Here is an 18859-nt window from a genome sequence, read left to right on the forward strand (position 1 = left end):
TTGGCAACAATCACATCCATCATTAATACTTAATGGGTCCTCACTGTGTCTGCGCTCTATTTAAAGGATAGTATTTTCATGCAAATATTACCCGACCCAATATAGATAAAGTAAGATGTTCATTTTCAAGCTTTTCCATATAAACCTTATTATCCTATTTAAGAGTGTACGCATGTTTTGCTGCTGCACGCTGAACATGCCGTCAGTCATTTGCTTCTATTTCTCATATAACTGGCTCCTTACACTAGATACTCAGTAATTCAGGAAAAACATTTGATAAGTATATCTCACATTTCCAGGCCCTAAGTGGAGGCTCTACAACTGTACTTGTCCTCTACCCGCTAATACCAGGCGTTAATGGCTCCAAGCGTGTTTCTTCTATCACGCAGAATCTAGCTCAGCGGACAGCCATAGGACGAAAATGTCAAACACTCAAGAGTTTGTCCCACTGGAGGAGGCCTTTTGACTTCCTGTATTACAATCAGACAAGTCATATGACCTTCAGTGTGTCAGACTTGCATTGACACATAGATGCAACATGTCGCTCATAATCCATTCTTGAGCAACATCTCAAAATATTAGTAAGAAAATTGCACAGAAAGATAATTTAGTGTGGTTTAGGAGAAAGGGATTTGGCATAAATGTCCTTAAAGAAAATACGCATCTATTAAATAACGTGAAAACATTTATGTTTATCATGCTTCAAATTGTAGCATTCATATTTTCTAAGAAAGATTTTAAAAAACGCTAACTTTACTTTTATAATTCAGCTAGCATATAGTGCTAGTCGTGCAAATATTACTCACTGTAGTTTGTCAGACATCCCACTTTAACACTATTTTGGGGAACATCGGAGTGTGCATTTTATTATGTCTTGTGAAACAATTTGGTAACAGTACTTACTGTACATTTTACATAGTCCCCTTGGTACTTTTTCCTTTGGTAAAAGTACCAAGTAAGAAAAATTGTAGTGCAGTGAGGGGAATCACACATTATAATGGTAATGACTAAACAAGGCGGTGCAATCACTTAAGAATTCGAATGAGTGAGGGCATTCACGAGGTGCTTCACATCTAAAATATTCCAGTTGGATAAGGTGATGCATCGTTGACCTTGGTAAAAACTGAAATCTAATAATAATCATTGAATTAGCTACTTCCTGTCTTCAAACTTACTCTGATTATAAATTAAATGTCAGGACAAAACATCATCACCACCAAATGTTGTTTATAGATGTTTCCAACCCACTTTGTTGCATTAACTTTAATAAAAAAATGAATTTCAAACTAGATAGGAGCAGAACTTCATAGATTTTCTCAAGCTGGCTTTGAAATACCTCTTGGTTTACAGGGAGATTTAATGACACCAAAAACCCTCAGGATGGGGCTCCAGGATGCTCGTACACATTTCCTATGAATCATCATCAGATTCAGAAGTCAGATTCAAGTGTGTTACATACTTAATGTAAGTGTACGTTGCCCAATCAATACACATAATGCATAGTGTCTCAGTGTCTATGGTGATGATGGAAATTAGTGTTTCTTTTCCTTCTTTGCCTGGAAAGAAAATCTTTGAAGACAAGATATTTCATCACTGATAATTACAGTCCTATACAGGAACAAGATAAGTAAATGGAACTATAATGAAAAAGAATCCACTTTGACTAATGGCATTTCTCATTAAAGGACCTTTTAGACCTTCCTTGAGACATGAGGGTGATGATTGAAAAGCACCTCTCTGCAGTATGCGTCTGTCAGTCTCTTGACAGTCATTTAAATGAAATCTTTACATAATCTGTGAAGTAAGTGTAATGTCTGGCTATTATAGCAGTAGGTGTAAAAATTATATTTGACATTCACAATAGCAACGAATAAAATGAGATAGGTATACTGACCCTTAAAGCTAAGCTGGCGGTATGTTCTATGGCAAAAAAAATACAACACAGAAAAAAAACCCAGAAAGCATCTAGTTGTGGAAAGTAACAATAAATACCCAAGTACAATACTCAAAACAGCTCTTATCAAAATTTTATTGGTATAGTATAATATAGTATAGTATACTATATGCTATAGTATATATATATATATTATATATTATGTGTATAGTTCAACATTTCGGGAAATACACTAATTTGCTTTCTCATCTCTGTCACTTGAATACATCGCTGCAGCCAGCATCTGGTTAGCTTAGCTTAAGGTAAAGACGGGAAACAGGGCGAAACAGCCTGGCTCTGTCCACGTAACAAAATTTGCCAACCAGCATTTTAAAGCTCACTTACTAAAATGTTATGTCTCATTTGTTAAGTCCAAACTGGCATGTGAAAACAACAAGTCACCAATTTATGTACGTTATGTACCAGACTATGTCTTGGCTCTGGCTCAGCAAAAGCCTTTAGTAAGGCCACTGTACAATACCTGCCCACACCAAACTTCTTGTGATTGTGAACATAGTGGAGCTTTTATCAGCTAATGAGCCACATGTCTGAGGTCACATTTGCAAGGTCCAAATACAAATCAAGCTAATCAAAGGAATTTTGCTGCTGGATGTCTATACAGGCAACTTTGACATTTTATTTCTGTCGGCCTATCATCTCAATAACATCGTTTACAGATTAATTTTATGAGCAAAATAAGGAATAAGAACATGGAAAAAGATGTTTTGCTTTAGTTTAAAACAACAACAGTAATGTATGAATAACTTAGGCATGGCTGCAATAACCCAGACTATGTGTAGCATTAAATTACAGATGCACATGGGGGCATGATTTTAAAGTCGTACTTTCATTTTTTCATATTTGAGAATGTTTTAATGTGGTACTTACTTGATTTCACATATGAGTTGTTTTTCCATCATGATGTTGGTTCTTTTAGTTAAAGAATAATTTTCTTATCGCTGGAAACATAATAGGAAGAGATCATATGGATCAAAGGCAGCCACATACTGTACGCACCAAAAAAAACAACGAACAAAAATAATTCAAAATGACATTAATTTCACTTCTGACTTGAGCGCAAATGACTGCTGCCAAAGTAATTCATCTCCAACTTTTTTGTTTTGTCTTTAGGCAGGAACGTATTGAAATCTGACTCCACTGCATCGTTGCTCTTGCCATTTTGCCACACTGAAGGTACACAGCTGTGAGAATCTTTTGGCTCCAGACTCCGTGGCAATGAAGATGATAACGCTCACAGCCATTTGCTTCACTGTCCTGCGCAGGCCAACCTCATGGTTAGCTGTACTGCCCATCCCCCCACACTGTGTGAACTGCCTGTCCCCAGCAGGGTGAGCTGGCTGTAAACCACACCAGGTCTATTAATTAATTAATGTACCCTAACTGCAAGGTTGGTTCCCTCCATTGTAGTGGAGCGGTTTTCAGCTCGGCTGCAGCAGTGACCACTGGTGTGTCTTTGGGTCCCCGCAGTGTTTTTGGTAGAAAGGAAAGGAGATAGAGAAGAGCAGCAGACAACTGTGGATGGGAGGACGCCGTCAGCACCATAGTGACCATTAATCACCCTGGGCCATTGTGGTCCCGTCCTGTACACGGCGCCAGTACAGGCAGGCAGACAGAGAGACAGAGGAAGAAGCAGAGGGAGAGGGAGAGAGGGGGCAGGGTGGCTGCGGGGAGAAAGAGGGACAGAGAATGGTTGGGGATCAGCCTGTATGTCCACCTCAGCTCCTACTGCGGGGCTGGGGAGCAGTGTTACTGTCTCAGTGCTTGTCCTCCGTGTTCTCCCAGATCCCGGATCCTGAGGTAAGAGCCTGATGCATCACCATGTCCTCCACAGGTTCTTCTCAGGAATATCCTGAGGGTTTCTCTGTTGATGGGTGCAGGTGCTTTGCCGTAGCTTTATGTGATTCATGTTTATTGTTTAGTCGCCAGAGTTGTTGCTTTAGTTGCCATACTGGATGAGGTGTGACTTGTGAAATCTGATACATTATATGGTCTTACACATGTTTAAATGGGTGCAAACATGAGGGTGAGTAAGATGAGTCCTGCTACATACAAGTTGTTTTTTTGTGCTTTTGGATGAGGAGAAGAGGGTTGGATTACACAGAATACTGTCATCTGACTGTAAAACTAGTATTTGAAATCCATTATATTTTCACAAAACAAGGTAATAAAATAATTATGCTTCCGAAGAATAGGCAATTTGCTTTTCCTTTTTTCCCTTTGTGTTAACATGGCTGAAAGGACAAAATATCTTATTAATATCGGACAAACACTCCTGTGTTATGTTGGAACTAGAATGATTTACAATATTTGAAAACCATTAGTTGTGGTTGTATATTATAGACATTAGAAGCAAACTATAGGAACAAACCAGCCTTGACATTGCAACAAACTGCATGTTGAATACTGCTGAAAAATGTACAATGGTTAATCTTGTGGAATATGCTCCTGTATACAGTTATAAGAAGGCAACAGGATAGATTGTGTGTTTGTTTGTATTTATACACACAACCCTGTTCTGACATGTGACATTCACATCCGCTGAGCTTTGCTCTGCAGCAAACAAACAATTGAGCTTATTATAGAAGGTCAGAGAAAATACAAGAAACTTCCAGAAACAGCCTCCCTGTGGCTGCTGGTATGACGCACACAGTGCTTTCAAAAAGTGGAAAAGTCAAACTCAAGTTGGTGACAGATGATGCCCAGTAAATAAATGTTGCAGGCCAGATCTATAGTCCTCGCATGAGGTAAAAAAAACCCCTACAGTTTAATAACAGGAAAAGGTTATAACACTTCAAACATCAGGTAGGTACCTTTTCTTTATACAGGATATCAGTTTTGTAAAGTAAGACTTGGTAATTGGTCCTTTATGTGTGGAATAACCTATATCCTAATACTGATTTCTCAATTTCGAATAGTTCCTGACTGATCAAAACAAAACAAAACAGAATACTTACTTGAGAAGAACAACCACACAACTGAATATGTAATCGACAGAGAAACCAACAAGCAACAAGCAAACGTGTGTAATAACTGTTATGATTACCAGGAGGTAACTTGAGGTCATTGTGAGGTCATTGTGATTGTGCATTAATGTTGTTTGCTCCACCAAAAAGAAACTTGAGGCTTACAGCCACTAATCCTGCGACCTGAATTTCTCCTCCAGAGGGAAGGACTTAGTGTTACATAATCACTCTTAGGGCAAAAATTTGTTATTATTTAAGAGCAGTGCTAAATATCCTCATCAAGGCTAGTCAATCTGTGGGAGTTGCACGAACACAGCGTAAATTCATTCAGACCATTTTCTTTGCATCCTCTTGTGTCCTCCATGGCACACAAACAGTGTAGAGGCCCTGAAGACTGCCTGACTGACTGAAGAGTATCAGGTGCAATAAACAGCAAAAGCAGCAGGTTATTTTTGACCTGGTACTGGCACAGAGAAAAAAGGACACTGACATTAAAGATTTGTTGATTTGTTTGGTTCCCTCTTCATAAACTCAAAAGATACTTAGATTTACTGTCTTGAAAACTTTATTTGCAATGATTCACAATGATACTATTTGCTAAAAAATTAACCTACAAATTCATATTTATTTACAAATTTGTGAGCGTTTTTGAGTGTTTTAGCTCGTTTGTACCAAATCAAGTTTATTTGTTCTTCATCTCTTACCTTCTGTTGAACCTCAGTCCTTGGTGTTTGCTGTATCACCATCTCAGCTTTTTCTTAGAACATTTTTCTACTTCACCTCATAATGGTGTTATCAATAAAGGCAACAAATGTAATAAATGTCCATTTTCTGATCCATTGCTTGTTTTTGTATGGACTTAAGTATAGAGTTTCCAAAACAACCGTGTATGATCCAATCAAATGATCGATACACTGTAGACGGGGAGAAATCCTCCTGATGGTTTTATCAGGGAAGCGATTCTCTGCTGGCTAATCCAAAGACACGCACATACAGTGTCTATACTTATTGTTCCCCAATCCCCAGCTCTGGAGAGAGGTGTTTTGTTATGTGAAAAGTGTTTGTTTTGGACACTATTGACTGAACATTGTGCGGCAGAGAATTAAAGCATCTAAGACCATTGTGAAAGTCCAGAGAACGTGCAGGAAAAGTCTGGAAACCAACCTACTCTGGCTACATGGTCTCACTTGTTGGTGTTGAGTAAGGGAAGATTCAGGTGGAGACAGAGACAGAAAAACTCACAGGTCATGGTGGGTGTTTGTTTTCGTGGCAGCTGAAGACCTTTTGCATAGGCTTTTAGTTTTTGAACATTTTGCTCATGTCTTAAAAAAAACTACTTTTCCTTTCCATGTCAACTTTGTGGTTTGGTCTTGCAGTGCTTCTGTTTGCCAGGAACTGCATGTCAGTTCAGTTCAATTTGATTCTTCTAAATAAATGGGAAAAATAACAAATAAAATGAATGTCCACTTTAGATGTATGCTTGTGGAATTACCACTGAACACTTTGTCCATGAGACACTTGTGCGATAAACTAGTGATTAGGGAATCTGTGCCCCTTTGAGGACTGCAAATGCTTCTTTCATATCTGAATGGCGTTAATGTATGACTGCAATTTGTACAGTATATCAGAGTCAAAAACGGTTCATCATTAATTCATTTTCACTTGAAGTCAGAAAGATAAAGAAACTGATTTTCAGTGACTGAAAAACTCCACACCAATTACTTTACTGACACACTACATCGCCTAAAGATCAAAGCATCACACAGAAAACTGAGCATAATTCTTGATGAATTATGCGAAGCTTGTTTTACTCCTTGAGGTTTTCTCTCTGTTGTATAACTTGTTTGTTAAGATTTATTCAAGGTGTTCAGATACTTGAATGTTTTCTCTTTTTTTCCCCCACAGCTTTTACCCACAGATCCCCCAAAGAAGCCGGACCCTGTGACCTCAGAGACCGTTGTCTTCTGGGGGCTGCGGTTATGGCAGGTCATTGGGATCTTTGCAGTGTTTGTCTTGGCAGTTGGTCAGTATAACTTGTGAAATCACTTTGTTGCTGCCTTCACAACCCATTCTTGAAACAGACATTTACATCAAGTACAGTGTAATTAATAGTAAGGGTACAGATAATATGTCAGGAAATAGGAAATTATGACAAGGATCACTTATGCGTTTCCAGAAGTGAGTCCACTAAATAATAGCGGTAAGTATAAAGTGATCGTGAATTCAAGGAGACAAACTTACAAATTTTTGTTCAAAATACAGATGTCATATACACCTGAGAGATGATCTCCGCTCTAGTCTTTTGTGTAAAGGGTCAGTTCATTAATAAAAACACTTTCAGACAGCCAGGGTTTCATATAACCTACAGAACAAATCCTATATAAACCTGAAACCTTGTCAGTACAGAGAGCTGGAGTTTGCATTGGCACAGACACTGATACTGTGTCAGCCACTGCCAGTTACAACCTATCAAGCTAACAAAAAACATGAACAAATACAAGATACTAATTACACTAACCACTTTGATACATCTGCTAGTCACCGATTATGGTGCACAACAGATTCCTCATCCGAGTACAGAGAGTGAGAGTTTGCATTAGCACAGCTACTAACCCTGTCTCAGCCACTGCTGGTTACAAGCTCACAAACAACATTAACAAATAACTACACTTAACGGTCCTAATACATCTTCTAGTCGCAGATTTTAGAGAATCAGAATTTCTCATTAAGGAAGTAAGCATGGTGTGTGTGCTTCTAGCCCAAGATTTCCATTTTTTTTTACTTTTAATGTGGGGATGTTAAAGAAAATATTAATCATAGCACAGTATTTTTATATAGTTTAAAACATGTCTGGAGAGGAACTTTCCCTGTACGGTGACATTCTTCCATTCCACTCTGAATGTTGTTTATCAAGAGAAACAGAGTATTAAAAAATAAAAAATATGATAATGAAAGAAAATGAAAAGACTATCAGAAGAGATAAAAAAAAAATAAGATATGATAAAATATCTGAACAACTGTATGTATACTATATTATACAGAGTCGTATTGCGTGACAAAATATATGTGTTCTGTATGGAGGCAGTGAGTAAGTGTCTGTGCAGTGGGTATGTGCATCTGCTCCCTGTATGATGAAGTGGGTTAGGGTGAGGGCAGTGGAATAGATCTGTTGATCTGTCACATATAAAAGCTGTCCCTCAACCTAGAGGCTGTATTCTGTGGATATTCTGTAGATGTCCTGCGGAGATGGTAGGGGCATCCTGGTGATCTTTTCAGTAGTCTTTGCCACTCTCTGCGGGTGTTTGCAGACCATGGCGGTGCTATTCCCTACGCCATACGGGGATGCAGCTGGTCAAGATGCTCTCTGTGATGCAGCTGTAGAAGCTGCTGAGAATCCTCAGTGACATGCTGAAATTTCTCTATTTCAGAAAATACAGCTGCTGTCATGCTTTCTTCACCAGCTGGGTGATGTTAGATGTCCAAGTCCCATGAATTTGAAGCACCAACACCGCCACGCTGCTAAACACTGACTTTGCTGTCCACAGTTTTCATGGTTGATTTCTCTTGTAGATAGCAGGTCCTACAGATACTGTCCACAGCAATATCTGTAGATTGTCTGCAGTAATGGAAACGTTGTTTCTATAAAGTGTTGCTTTTGAATTTTGTTGTGAAGTTTCATTAACCTCTATTGAACCTCTGTACTGAGGCAAGGATCTTTATGACAGTTATGCCAAAAACTGGGCTAATAAAACCAAAACTAATCTGTACCATGACTCTTTAAAACACTTAAATCCATACTCGTCATGTATAAGATGTTGCAATTAGGAACATGTTCTATTCAGCTCACTGCGTCTTGTGTTTTTGTCCCTTTCTCCTTTAGTCATCACTCTGTGTTGTATATTCAAATGTCGAATCCCGAGAACCAAAAAGGAAATAGAGGCGCGGCACGCGCAGCGGCAGGCCGCCAAGAAATATGCCAACACATTAGAGACAGTGCCACCTCTGAATGAGCTGACTGAGATCCCAGGATGTAAGTACCTCTTTAATATCTTTCCAGTATTAATATGACTATATTAAATTGGTAATAATAACAAGCACGAGCTCTAACTCTGATGTCAACTGTGGTGCTTTCCTGGAATCGCCCTGCTTGCTTTTTCTTGTGCCACAGTTTCTTTAATTCGCTGTTTGAAGCTGCATAGGGCAACGTCAAAGGCTGGTGGCTGCAAATGAGAAAATGGGAGATAAATGTTTGAAAACTGTTTGAACATTTATACACTGAAGTCCTGTGACATCAATAAACTGCTCAATATGCCCCTGTAGACTAGTCTGTGATTGCTGGATTTGTGTCTCTGTCTACAGGCAGAGAAGAGTATTTAATACTAGAATACATTTTGTTTTTTAATGCAGGGTCTTACAGGACTTCGCTATTGTAGACCTACTTTATCATTAAGGCTAAGAAGACAGCTGTCTTTTTACATAACATCTTTTCTGGGGCAGCTTTAATCTTTAGCTTTAATTTTCTGAAATTTTCAATGTCTTTTCTTTTCACCTCACTGAACTTGCTGTACTTCTTCTGCTCTGTGTTATGCTCTGTTATACTAAATTTCCTCTTCTCTTCTCTTCTCTTCTCTTCTCTTCTCTTCTCTTCTCTTCTCTTCTCTTCTCTTCTCTTCTCTTGCTTTTCTGTTCTCTTCTCTTGCTTTTCTTCCAGCTACCTCAGATGCTTCTGCAGTACAGACAGTCTCTGAGCAGGTCCAGCCTCAAAGTGCTAACAGCAGCCAGCTGTCAGTAGTTAGGGTCAGCGAGGAGCCCTCCAGCTCTGTCAGTTTGCCTGAGACGGGATGATGTTTTTTCACCTTTTCTTCTAATCTTCTCTCAGACACTCCTCCTGGCTAAGTGACTTTTAAAAAGCAGCATATACATTAGAAGCCACTGAAAAAATCACCTTCTTGCATCCATCCATCCTGCAGTTAATCCATCTGGTCCTCCCTTAATGCTATGGGAATTGAATTTGAGCAAAAAAAAAAAAAAATGCATCTTTCATTCAGCTGCTTATCACAGCACAGAACATTCATAGCCAGAAAATAGAGCACAATTTTAGTTTTCCAAATTTTGCAGTGCTGCAGTAACTATGTGCAGTAGAAAATTCAACTTTGACTGTGGTTATACAATGCACGACTTCTATAGGGCAGCTGGACTTTATACGTAGTTTATACTTTTTGTATTTTGAGAGGCTCCTCTCTTTCTCAACGCCTATATGTTTTTAATGTAAATGCACATACTTTGCTTCAGGCATATTTGCATGAAAATGTCAAGAGCAAATGGTTTTGACAACTTTGTGAGAACCGTGAGACAGAAAATTGAACTAGTGGAAATGATAATGCATGCAGCATGCCTGTCTGTCTTTTCCCCCACCTGAGATTAGCTTTGGCTAAAGCAAATCATTCACACTATCTCCTACTGCTCTTAATTAAATATTATCATGGATGTCAACACTGGTCTTATCTGTGGTTAAATGATCTTGTTCTTACTTCTCTCTCTCGGGAATGTGTTGTGTTGCCTTGTGTGTATCTGAGCCATCTCAGCTGCTCAGCAGTGGCTTTCTCAGGTTAAGAACAGTGACAGATATGCACTGACATCTGTCTCATCTCGTTCCTCTGGATAATATACTATGCAGTCGTGTGCACAAATACAGTCTTCACTTATTGTGAAATTAATTATGGAAGAAAAAGCATTGAGCTGTCAATACGTTTTTCTTGCATGAGAATTGTGTCAAATGAGATCTGCCTTTGAGGATACAAAGAAAAATCACATGATAAAGCTACTGTGGCGAGAGCCTCTGTATCTCTTCAGTCCCCAGAGTCACCACAGAGAGTTGATCTAATATGCAACGGAGTAAATCCTCTTTTGTGACTATTTAACTAACCAACCATGTGGCTGGGAGAGGGGCTGAAGGGGCTGCACTGACTTCAGCTATTATAAAGAGTGAGGATGAACACATATTTATTAGCTGCTCTCATCCATGAACTCCACACAAAACACACTGTAATGTTTGCTTCTGGGTTAACTAAGGAAGAAGGGAACGTAAATATAAACAAATACGCAATTTGCCGCCTTTCTCCAGTGATTATGTCATGTTTGGGGTACTGCGAGATGAAATATGCAATAATCACCTGACAAACCAATGAATGTTGAGGGAATGTGGCGTCGTTGAATGTGAAGCAGTAAACATCTTAACACAGAATGAAATTCATAAACATAACTTTTGTATGTTTCCTTTGAAACTAAGGGCTTGATTATGCAGCTGAACAGTACACAGGAAATGTTCTTCCAGGAAAATCAGCAAAAACAACACAGACTATAACTTAGCAGTTAATTAAATGTTAGATGAGGATTGAGAAATGCACGTTCTTATCTCCTGGATGTGTGCATGAATATTTTTCAGACATAACAGACGCTTATCAAATGGGAAATAAATGTACTTTGGGGATAAAAGAAAAAGTATGTGTTGAGTAAACAGTTTGTTTAAACTGACCCAAGTTTTTGCACCCTTAAGATTTCTGAAATTCCTCCATTAAGCTTTTCTCTGCGCCTCCATTTACACGTACTTACTGAACTGTTAAAAGCATCTGGGATCAAATATGAGAACAGGAAGCAGTTTCCAGTTTCACAGCCAATATCTGTCTGACATTGTGAGAAAGAGAAGGAAGGGACAAAATCCCACACAAATTCAATAAAATGCAGGGGCTGAAAAGACAAAGTTGTGATTCCACCACAGCTCTCACCAGACCTGATTCTTCTGCGGTGCAAAGTGCATAATTTCAAGTAGCTGAAATGGGGGTGGTGTCAATGTCGCCAAACTGTTGCAGCTATTGTAACAACTCAAAACACATTTCTCACACATCTGTCTCCTCATAGCTCTGAATGGGCAGCGAGGAAGAGGTCGTTTGAGGTTCACAGCACGCAGACTGATGAGTTGCGAAAAGGAATCTGGTCCGGATACAAGTCCAACTTTGTTCCCCAGGATGAAAACACAAACTTATTTTAATAAAACAGGCAATATTAGTGACATCAGTGAGACAGTATCTGGCCAACTTCTGAGATTACATTTACAGTCCTGACAATAAATTACGTCACCTCAGTCAGACTGAACTGTCACTTTTTTTATGTAAAAAATACGCTGTGCCCTCAAAACTGTACCAGCTGTATCCGTGCTGAACCTTTGACATTTAGTGATGATGTGAGGGTCAAGGCCTTTAGTAGAAGGCAATGGTAACCTTTAATTATTCCACTACAGTGCACAGTGTGTAGATAGCAGGTTGCTTGGCACAAAAAGGCACCAACCCTCCAAGTTTGGCCAAAATTGTAACAGTGTCCGGGTTTTAAAATCTGACATTTAATTACACCCCCTCACGTAGCCGTCACCAGCCCTGGCTTTAACCTGCTGCCACTGATGCATCGTCTCTCCAAGTTCTCTCACAGACTAGTATAAAAATAAACAGGAAGAGCTGAAGCAAGAAGGAGATTCAGAATTCAATCAAAAAGAACACAAAGAAATCTATTCACAAACATTCTGATGGTTGATTGATTATTTTAAGTCTGCTGGATTCACCCTACACAGTAAAACACAGGAACAAAATCATTTCAGGTTCACTCTGACTCCCTCTGGCAACTTCTGACATTTGGTCTGTGTTTGTCATTTGGCTTCTTGGCCTTTGTTTATGTATCCAGTGTCTGTGCAGCTTTTGTAGAGCACTGGGCAAATGTTTGCTTTGCTACTGGAAAAAAAAAAAAAAAAAAGCGTTCCATTGACCCCAACTTGTGTCTTTCCTTCAAGCTATTTTCACAGATTTTAAACAATAGCTGCTGAAGAGTAAAATCACACCAATGTTTCTTGTTTATCTATTTTACAGCCTGGTGTAATTTGAATTTAAGTCTTGCCTAAAACATTACATGCTTTTGGCACATCTGTTGGACCCTGTTAGCTTTGTCAGCTTTATTTTAGGGGTGCAGCTCTCATTTTGCAAAGCCGTATGTGCCTGAAAACGACTGCTGCTTTGTTCCTTTGACCAAGCATGACCAAAAAATATCTCTTTTTTTCCCTGCAAACTTAGGATCACATAATAAACCTTTGATTAAGAAACCATTTTCTTTTCAAGGACTGCCTTTAGTTTTCATGATAAAAGAAAAGAAATCTTCATTTAAACTTAAATGGGGTTCTATAACTTCAACAAATTTGAATTACCTAAGAGGAAGAGACTGCAGGGTTTAAGGTTAAAAGCTTTTGAACACTTAATGGTTCAAGATCTCCACATGCAGCCTGTGATTATTTGCATATTATGAGGCGTTCTGGGAGATATTTGCTTCAGAGAAGATGCGGGGACGGTCCGTGAGAATTTAAAGCAATACTTTGATATTTATGAAAATACACTTATCTGCTTTCTGTTGGAGAATAAGTGCTAACTAAAATGAAAAGTAAAAACAACACATTTCCAGCAGTTTATATGTTGGGCCACTTCTTGGCCGCGAGCATTAATAATAAAAGCGTTGTCATCACAGTGAATTCTCTGCTGATTGCTCCACATGACCACAACTCATTTTTTTTATTTTTTTGGTTTTTAAATTTTTTTTTAGCAAATAAAAGTTATAATTTCTTAATTATTGAGATTTACAGTTGCGGGTAGGCAGATTCTGTTATTTTAGAAAGAGTCATTTTGGCTGTTTCCCTGTTTCCAGTCTTGATGCTTTAAGGGGCTGCTGGTTGAAGCTTTATGTTTACTGGACAGATGTGAGAGCGTTATAAATCTCATCTAACTCTTGGCCAGAACGCAAATAAGTGTGTTCCCCAAAATGTCAAACCATGGCTTGAAGTCCACAAGAAATCTTTCATTTGAAAATACCCCTGTCATTTTATTTGGCATATAAATATACCATTGCCCAAACTAAAGCTGGTAACATTAAGGAGATATTCATCCTTATCTTTGTTAGCCATGTACATCCTCAGGTCACCTCTTGAAGAATAGTGAGAAAACACTGTCTTCTGTCAACACACGCAAAGCTGAGAGTAAACCTTTGTTCTCTATTTCTCATCCAGAAAGCACTTCAAACAATCCCATTAAAAGAATAAATAGACCAAGCTTATTAGAACAGATAGGAACAGATGTGCCTTCATTACATGCAACCTACTTATCCTGGCTTGCTGTTGGGTTAATTCTCCCTTCAAATTACCATTAGAGGCAGGACCCTGATGATACCTGATGCTGCCATGAAGTCTATAACTCTTTTTATTTCATGTTTTTTCTTGCAGCCGCAAAAGCAGAAGAAAAGGAGGAGGTGACAACAGTCTCCGGGAAAGTGGATGGTGATAAAGGAGGGAAGAAGACAAAGGAGGTCAAGAAAGAGGGCAAGGGTGCCAAAGACGGGAAAGGAGATGAAAACGATGCCTCAACAAAGAAGAAGGGTGAAAAAGGTGAAAAAGGACCTTCCAAAAAAGAAGATGGTGAAGGAAAAGGGAAGAAATCTGGAGAGAGGGGAGACAAAGGGGAAAAAGGAGAGAAAGGAGGCAAAGGAGGGGCTAAAGGGGGAGCCAAGAAAGCTCAAAAGTGAACTTTGGCTTCCACTGATAAACACTGAAAAAAAAAAAATCATTTCATATTTTTCACTGCAAGCATTTTGGGCACTTTTTTTCTAAAATGAAATTTGTATCATATTATATTTGAAATAAAGAAAATGCTTATATATAAGAAAATGCATTATTGGTATTTTGTCTCCATTAAAGTCATAAAAGTTGCAAAAGTATGAGTACAGTAAAATTATAGATTTATTGACTTATTCACAATTCACTGTTAAACATTAGAAACAAGAAAACATCTTCCTATTTGAGTCCAAGTTTACACTGATATCTACAACATGCCTACATCACTATGGAGTGATGACAAGGTGAGATGTGTCTTTAAAAAACAAACAAACAAAAAAAAAAAAAAACACTGCCCACATACTGTATCTAAAGCATGAAGACCAATGTCGACTCCACTGAGTACATTTCGGCACGAGATAAATAAAAAGACAATGAAACACATATTATACTTCCATGAGAGGTATTCGAAAACAATGAAATACAACATTAGCTCTATGGTTATTGGCCTTATTGTACACTTGATTCCAAAACACAATCATTTTACATGATACAATCAGAACAAAATACTGTATTATAGGGCATTAAAGTGCTCATATATAATTTTCCAAGTGTTATTTTAATAAAAGATTTTAATGCTCTGATACCACCCCCGCCTTTTTGATGAAAATCTGGATTACGCAACGGCAACATCTTTACTTGCCCAGCGGCCATTAGTGGAAAGTCAGTTTGGTTTTGAAGAACAACCACCTCAGTCAGCTGCAGTTTTCAATGTTGTACATATTATGACTGTACTGACAGGATATTACTTTATTATCAAGTGACAGAGGATTCCCTCTTTTCCTTTTCCCTTTACCGTGGCCTGCAGCTGCCTGTAATTACTGTTGTCGTCAATTCACTCAGCGAGTCACAATCATTCCCCCTGGAAATGTCTGAGTTCCTTGAAGGCCAAAACGCACTTCCACAGCTAATTATTCAAAGTCACAGGCGCCTGACCAGATGTCATAAACAGGAAATTGTCTGGCTCAAATGAGTTTTGTGGATATTTCTAAAATTATTTTATACTTTCCTTATTGCCGTGAAAAGACCAAAAATTTCATGCCGTTAATCCGTCTCTCAGTAGTTTCCAACCATGCTATTGTCTTTCATTGAAAAACTCATTTCTTTCCAATAAAGGTATAAGTGTTTAAAATTGGGTCACAAATAATTAATGCTTTAATTTTTAAAAAGAAAGGCTGTGTAATTTTCTAGCAAACGTTACTCAGACAGGAGTAAATATTGCATCTCTTGGGGACTTTTTTTTTAGCTGCAGATTAATACACGTTTGGTTATCCAGTGACTATTTACGCACCCAGGATGGTATTTGTGGGATTGGGATTGTCAATAAGTAAAACATTGAATATTACTAGATGGATCCTTTAAACATTTGTTTAATGAGAAAACAGCAAGGACAGTTTGTCTGAATTAAGTTTTCTCTACTCTTTTAGATGAAGTATAAATCTGCTGAGTGGACTTGTAGGCAGTACAAACTGAGCAGACAAGGCTTTAACCTTTCAAAACTGAGTCCAGGCACACATCTTAAAGGACTGAGCAACTGGTGGAGCAAATCAGGGGGTTGGGAGTATAACTCAGTCACTGAAAGCAATGACAGCAAGGGGGACAAGAGTTGTCGCCATCGAACGGTGGTCGCCAGATGTAAAAAAGAAAAAAACAAACATGGGATAACACTGTGCACAAGAGCAAATATTAGCTTTGGTCACATATTAGTTGGAATTTATGTGAGGTAAAACTCCATTTAGCTGAATCTGAGCTAAATCACAAATCCATCAGAGACGTTAGTCCAAACCAAATACTTATTCAGCTCTTGAGACCAAGTTAAGTCAAAAATCCAAGTGGACGATTTAAGAGCAACAACATTGCCTTTAATATTAATGGTCACAGTCCATTGTTACTAAGCTACTAAGCTTTGTGGACGGTTTTCTCATTTGCCATTTGCCTCACTGCTGTTTACATGAAACTGAATATTTATTTGAAAAACTTCATTCTATGTGTAGGCTGTATTTCACACACTTTATACTGAAATTTTCCTACATTAACTACCAGTAGCAAATACTTTTACTTTTACTTTTTTTTTGTTTTTTTTGTTTTTTTGGAGAGAGGGTGACTTTAAGACTTTTTGGTCGCTGTAAACAAGATGGTGGATGAAAATACCAAGAAATGCTGTAAAATAACCTTCTTCCCCCGGCAGCACATCATGCCTTTTTTCTTTGGTATAATAGATTATGTGACCTAACCTGCAAACCATGCAGGTTAGGTGCAGTAAGTTACAAGTTACAGAGTTTAAATTATTTTGACAAATGCTTCAGTAAATGCTAATTTGAATGCCCTCTGTCACCTGTAAATATATTCACCAGTTTTGTTTTGGACAATGTACATAATCAAATATTGCAAACATTCCGTAAACACATGAAAAAAAAATTATATACACTGAAACATAGCTTTATAACATATCCATACAAATGAACACTATTCGCTCACAATTAGAATGTATTTCTGATCTTTGTAAACATTGTGACTTGTATATATACATCAAAAAGCAGCATAACACTGGACCATCTGTAAAAATTACTGTGTGTTATTCATTTCTAGGTTTTCCTTCATATCCACCACAAACATTGCTCTTGGAATTCCAGGGGAATTTGAGATTTTCTTGGATTCCTCATTTAATTAACATTCCACTGAAATATATGACCGTTTCCTGTGCCCTGTGTTTTTAAATGGGGGGTCTCTTCCTTTGAAAACTTAGTGAGAACACATGACACTATTTCTGTCAGATTTCCATTAAGGTCCTCTTTACCTCTGCTAACACTCAGCCCAAAGAAAGAGACAGTCTCCAAATAGATACTCTTACTTTGGCATCATGTTGTGTATGCGTGTGTGTGTGTGTGTGTGTATCTGTGTGTGTGTTTTTGTAGTGAATTTGAATATGACACATTCATTTGAACTCTTCAAAATCTGTTGCAATTAGAGAGATGAATACTGGGTCTTTCTAAACAGCAGAAACTGTACAACTTTTTTTTTTTTTAAACAAGAATATTCAACACAGCCTTATATAACATACCAACATCCTCTGGAGAGAAATGCTGACCATGCTAAAACACCACTTTAAACGTATAAAAATAGGTGTGCAACAACAGAGGACTTCAATTACCTGAGTACCTTCCCTTTTACACTGAAGTGGATTTAAGTCAATGCAGAACAAATGAGATACCGTGCCAGAAAACATGAACAGATCCCTCCAAATAGTAGCATTAGTAATTTTTTTAAAGCCGAGCCTACACTTAGTCTACTCACACTGACTTAATGCGAAAAACTTGCTGATGAAATTGTCCTCCCATGTGCCACTAAGTGCACTCAAAATCCACCTGACTTTACATAGGTGATTAAGGCTGTTCCTGGCAACTACTGACACTAACTAACCTCAGTTTGATTTATGCACAAGAGCTGAGCACAAGACATCTGCCAAAAGAGCAAACAGCAAACACGATGGCAGTGGGAAAGGAATAAGAAACGGCAGTCTGTTTTTCAGCCTTTTACACATTCACTGTGGCAGGTGGTTGTTGAAAGAGTTGAGAGTGTTTGCCACAACAATGAGAGTCCTCCTCCCTCAGATAAAGGTGGCCCAGCTCACAAAAGTGATACACCCTTTTTTTTTTTTTTTTTTTTTCTTTTGCCTTGAGCCTCATCGGTCGGCAATGTTCTGGCTCGATTCACAGGAGAAAAAAACTGGCAGACCATCCTGAGACTGTGTTATGATTTGTATTTTTTTTTTCCAGTTTTCATCCTATATACGGCGGTCACATGACTGTCTCCCTCTCCTCCTCGACCACAGGCGAGGGTTTCTCGTCCTCGCAGGGCCGCGTGTGAGCAGAATGCTCCTCTTCAGGAATGTGGAGCTCCTGTCCCGACGAAGGTATTGAGTTCTCTGAGACGGAGCCGTTCTTCACGTACCCGGGGAGGTTCCTGTGCCCGTTCACAGGCACCGGTCCCAGCCTTGTGGTGAGGTGGAGGGCCAGCGGTCCTCTGGCAGTGACGTTGGTAACACTGGTGTGTGATACCATAGGTCCATAGCTGTAAGTGTTACTGCCACTCCGAGCTTTTCTTTTGAAGTCCAGTGCCAGAGTCCTCCTGCTCCAGGACTTTTTGATCTCAGCTTGGACCTTAGAAGAGAAGACGTTTTTTAGCCATGTAAGAGCTTAAATACGATGCAGGAGTTTTTGCTGTAAAATGCAAAACTCTATGAGTTCT

General features: G+C 38.6%; 2 protein-coding genes across 5 annotated transcripts in view; one reads left to right on the forward strand and one right to left on the reverse strand.

Moving 5' to 3' along the window:
* Positions 1-3064: 3064 nt before the first annotated feature.
* tmie (transmembrane inner ear) lies at positions 3065-14629 on the forward strand. Of its 2 annotated transcripts, XM_071491762.1 has the most exons (5): positions 3065-3307; positions 3422-3751; positions 6823-6940; positions 8798-8947; positions 14225-14629. In XM_071491762.1, exons 2-5 carry the CDS (start codon positions 3641-3643, stop codon positions 14521-14523), a joined length of 678 nt encoding a protein of 225 aa, XP_071347863.1. In that variant the 5' UTR covers positions 3065-3307; positions 3422-3640; the 3' UTR covers positions 14524-14629. The 2 variants fall into 2 exon arrangements, with proteins under 2 accessions (XP_071347863.1, XP_071347865.1); XM_071491764.1 differs by lacking the exon at positions 3065-3307 and having other exon boundaries at positions 3331-3751.
* Positions 14630-16670: 2041 nt separating this feature from the next.
* The window catches only part of pth1r (parathyroid hormone 1 receptor), a 43165-nt gene continuing 40976 nt past the window's right edge, over positions 16671-18859 (reverse strand). For all 3 annotated transcript variants that reach the window (XM_071491549.1, XM_071491550.1, XM_071491551.1), the window contains one exon: positions 16671-18771. In XM_071491549.1, coding sequence (XP_071347650.1) covers positions 18409-18771 — 363 coding nt within the window. In that variant the 3' untranslated portion in view covers positions 16671-18408. The remainder of the gene's footprint in view (positions 18772-18859) is intronic.

The sequence above is a fragment of the Trachinotus anak genome, unplaced genomic scaffold (genome assembly GCF_046630095.1).
Source record: "Trachinotus anak isolate AG129_WGS33_773 ecotype Australia unplaced genomic scaffold, CSIRO_AGI_Tana_v1 ptg000012l, whole genome shotgun sequence".
NCBI classification, from domain to species: Eukaryota; Metazoa; Chordata; class Actinopteri; order Carangiformes; family Carangidae; genus Trachinotus; species Trachinotus anak.